This window comes from Molothrus ater, unplaced genomic scaffold (genome assembly GCF_012460135.2).
Source record: "Molothrus ater isolate BHLD 08-10-18 breed brown headed cowbird unplaced genomic scaffold, BPBGC_Mater_1.1 matUn_MA117, whole genome shotgun sequence".
Classification (NCBI taxonomy): domain Eukaryota; kingdom Metazoa; phylum Chordata; class Aves; order Passeriformes; family Icteridae; genus Molothrus; species Molothrus ater.
The window spans coordinates 254,693-258,216 of NW_023416571.1; the positions used below are offsets into that span (position 1 = coordinate 254,693).

A 3,524-nucleotide genomic window follows, 5' to 3' on the forward strand; every position below is an offset into this window, starting at 1 on the left:
TTGCGTGGGGAGGATGCTGCATTGTTCAGGACTGCTCCCAGCATGCCGTTTAACCCCAGAACATTTCCATGTGGATTATACAGGGAGCAGAGCAAGGCAGAGGCTGCATAAAAGGGAAAATCCTGCTTTTTAATCTACTGCTCTGGGTTGCCTGGATGGGAAATTGCACATAGATATTCATGTCTCAGTTCAGGTGGAAAAAAACCAAATTTCTCTCCGATCTGAATAAAGCAGGCAGAGACAGAAATCAGCACAGGGCCCCTCAGAGGCAGCATCCGTGTTGCTTTTCCAGCCTCCTCAGGGTTGCTCTGACGTTGCCCTCAGAGCCTGCAGAGCCAGAGCTGCCCCTGGGCAGTGCCTGAGCTGGGAGGGCTCTGCAGGGCAGAGCTGAGCCCCCAGGGCTGAGCTGGGCTCTGGCAGCACTGGCAGGGCCCAGCCCTGGGCACAGGGAAGCAGCTGCTGGCAGGGACAGCTCCAGGCAGCAGAGCCCTGGGCAGGCAGTGGGAGGAAAGTGCCCCCAGGCTGTGCTGGGATATTTCAAGTCCTCTCCAAACCCGACTATTCCATGATTACTTTTCTTACAGATCCCCATGCCAAGGCACATCAAATGTCCAACAGCAGCTGCATCAGGAACTTCCTGCTGCTGGCATTGGCAGACACGCGGCAGCTGCAGCTCCTGCACTTCTGCCTCTTGCTGGGCATCTCCCTGGCTGCCCTCCTGGGCAACGGCCTCATCATCAGCGCCGTAGCCTGCGGCCACCACCTGCACACGCCCATGTTCTTCTTCCTGCTCAACCTGGCCCTCACTGACCTGGGCTCCATCTGCACCACTGTCCCCAAAGCCATGCACAATTCCCTCTGGGACACCAGGAACATCTCCTACGCAGGATGTGCTGCACAGCTCTTTTTCTTTGTGTTCTTCACCTCAGCAGAATATTTCCTCCTGACCATCATGTGCTACGACCGCTACGTGTCCATCTGCAAACCCCTGCACTACGGGACCCTCCTGGGCAGCAGAGCTTGTGCCCACATGGCAGCAGCTGCCTGGGCCAGTGCCTTTCTCAATGCTGTCGTGCACACGGTAAATACATTTTCCCTGCCCCTGTGCCATGGCAATGCCCTGGGCCAGTTCTTCTGTGAAATCCCACAGATCCTCAAGCTGTCATGTTCCAAATCCCACCTCAGGGAACTGGGACTTCTTGCTGTTAGTGTGTCGTTGGTATTTGTTTGTTTTGTGTTCATTGTTTTCTCCTATGTGCAGATCTTCAGGGCTGTGCTGAGGATCCCCTCTGAGCAGGGACGGCACAAAGCCTTTTCCACCTGCCTCCCTCACCTGGCTGTGGTCTCCCTGTTTGTCAGCACTGTCATGTTTGCCTACCTGAAGCCTCCCTCCATCTCCTCCCCATCTCTGGATCTGGCCCTGTCAGTTCTGTACTCAGTTGTGCCTCCAGCCCTGAACCCCCTCATCTACAGCCTGAGGAACCAGGAGCTCAAGGCTGCAATGTGGCGACAGATGACTGGATGCTTTCAGGAACATTAAACTGTTGGCCAATTTCTGCAAATCACTTCCAATAAAAGTCATATTTGATACTTCTTCTTGGTTACATTTTGAGGTTCTTTCTCTTTTTTATTTTAGGTTTTTAATCTTGTCCACAAATAAATATCATTCCTTGTGCCATTGGTCATTTTGTTTCTCTCCACCTTCCCTGTGGCCACAGACTGGGTCAGTGAGGGGCTGCGCTCTCGGTGGCTTTAAAGGAGCTAAAGGATGTCCCAGCAGAGTTTTCTGCAGAGATGCCCTTTTGTTGCCTTCTCTGGAGCTGCAGCAGCAATGTCTGTGTGCAGAACTGGGGCAGATCAGTGCTGCCCCAGCAGCTGTGCCCAGCAGCAGCAGCAGCAGCACTTGGTGTTGCCAGTGCTGCTGCCGTGGCCCTGCCCCGCTGCCCTGGTGGCCCTGGTGTTGCTGCAGGGCCTGAGTGCTCTCGGGGCCGGGCACAGCCCTGGGGGTGGCAGTGCCGGGGCTGCAGCAGGGACAGGCCATGGGCACTGCTGGGGCAGCGCTGACGCCTCAGGCCAGGCCCTGGGGGCTCCAGGCTCCTTGCCCAGGCTCTCTCAAGAACACGGCCAGGCCAATGCTCAGCACAGAAACCCCCGTCAGCAGCCCCAGGCTGGCCGTGGGCAGGCTGGGGGCAAACAGCACGGCTGGGGCTCTGCAAGGGCCCTGGGGCAGACGGGAAGGAGCAGCAGAGCAGGGGCTGATCCATCCCCAGTGCGCTGCACAGCCCAGGGCAGCGTCCCAGAGCGTCCTCATGCAGCTGCCAACAACATCCCCCCTCTGCAGCCCTGGCCTCTCCCCTAGCTCACACAGGTGCCCCATCCTTGCAGGCACAGACACGGCAGCACTGCCTCATCAGCCCCTGTTTGCATTGCACACAGCAGGGGCAGCACCCCCATGCTGTTGCTGTGGGGACATGAACCTGAGGGAGCACAAATGCCATCAGCTCCTGGGGCCAGCAAGGGCTGCGGGACACCAGGGAAACCACTCAGCTTTGTCCTGGCCTCTGCACTGAGCCAGAAAGTTTGTTCCCATCAGCTGGGAGTTTCCTGTGCCACTGCAGACGCTGTTGCTCAGAGCGAGGGCTGCCTGGCAGCCACCCCCAAACTGCCCTGACCATTTCCTTGGCTTCTCCTTTGCTTTCTTTACTCTTTGTACAAATTTCTTCCTCTTGCCCACCCTGTTCCCTCCCCTACAAACAGCCCATCTCTTCCCTGATCCTGCTGGCCACACCATTCCTGATCCAGGCCAGGAGCCATTGGCCTTCTTGGCCACCTGGGCACACTGCTGCCTCATGTCCAGCCTGCTGTCCATCAGTCCCTGCACGTCCCTTTCTGCCTGGCTGCTCTCCAGCCACTCTGTCCCCAGCCTGTAGTGCTGCAGGGGTTGTTGTGGCCAAAGTGCAGGACCTGGCACTTGGACTTGTTAAACCTCTCATTGTTGGATTTGGACCCTGGATCCAGCCTGTCCAGGGCCCTGTGCAGAGCCCTCCTACCCTCCAGCAGATCCACACTCCCAGACAACTTGGTGTCACCACGGTTCCATGAGACCCCAGAGTGTCCCAAGGGTCTCCATGATCCATGAGGCCTCCCAGTGTCACAATGTCCCTTTGGTTCCATGGGAGCCCTTGGTGTCACAAAGTCCCTTGTAGCCTCAGAGTGCCACAATGATTTCCTTGGTGCTGCAGTGTCACAATGGAGCCCTGGTGACACAAGATCCTGCAGTGTCACCAGGGACCCTTGGTTCCATGGGGCACCACAGTGTCACAATTGTCCCCTGAGTTCCCAAAGTCCTTGCAATGGAGCAATGGCCCCTTGATTCCTTTGTCTCCAGGCTCTCCCAAGGGTCTCCTTGGTTCCGCAGTGTCACAATGGCCCCTTGGTTCCACAAGCCCCCGCAGTGACACAGTGGCCTCTGTGGTTCCAGCAGGACCCAGACTGTCACCATGGACTCCTTGCTTCCGTTCAGC

The 3,524-nt window shown here is 57.2% G+C and overlaps 1 protein-coding gene across 1 annotated transcript; it reads left to right on the forward strand.

Annotated features, from left to right (window-relative positions):
* Positions 1-583: 583 nt before the first annotated feature.
* On the forward strand, positions 584-1,540 carry LOC118701019 (olfactory receptor 14J1-like). Its single transcript, XM_036405593.2, has one exon. The coding sequence runs from the start codon at positions 608-610 to the stop codon at positions 1,538-1,540; it is 933 nt and encodes a 310-aa protein (XP_036261486.1). The 5' UTR covers positions 584-607.
* Positions 1,541-3,524: the final 1,984 nt, after the last annotated feature.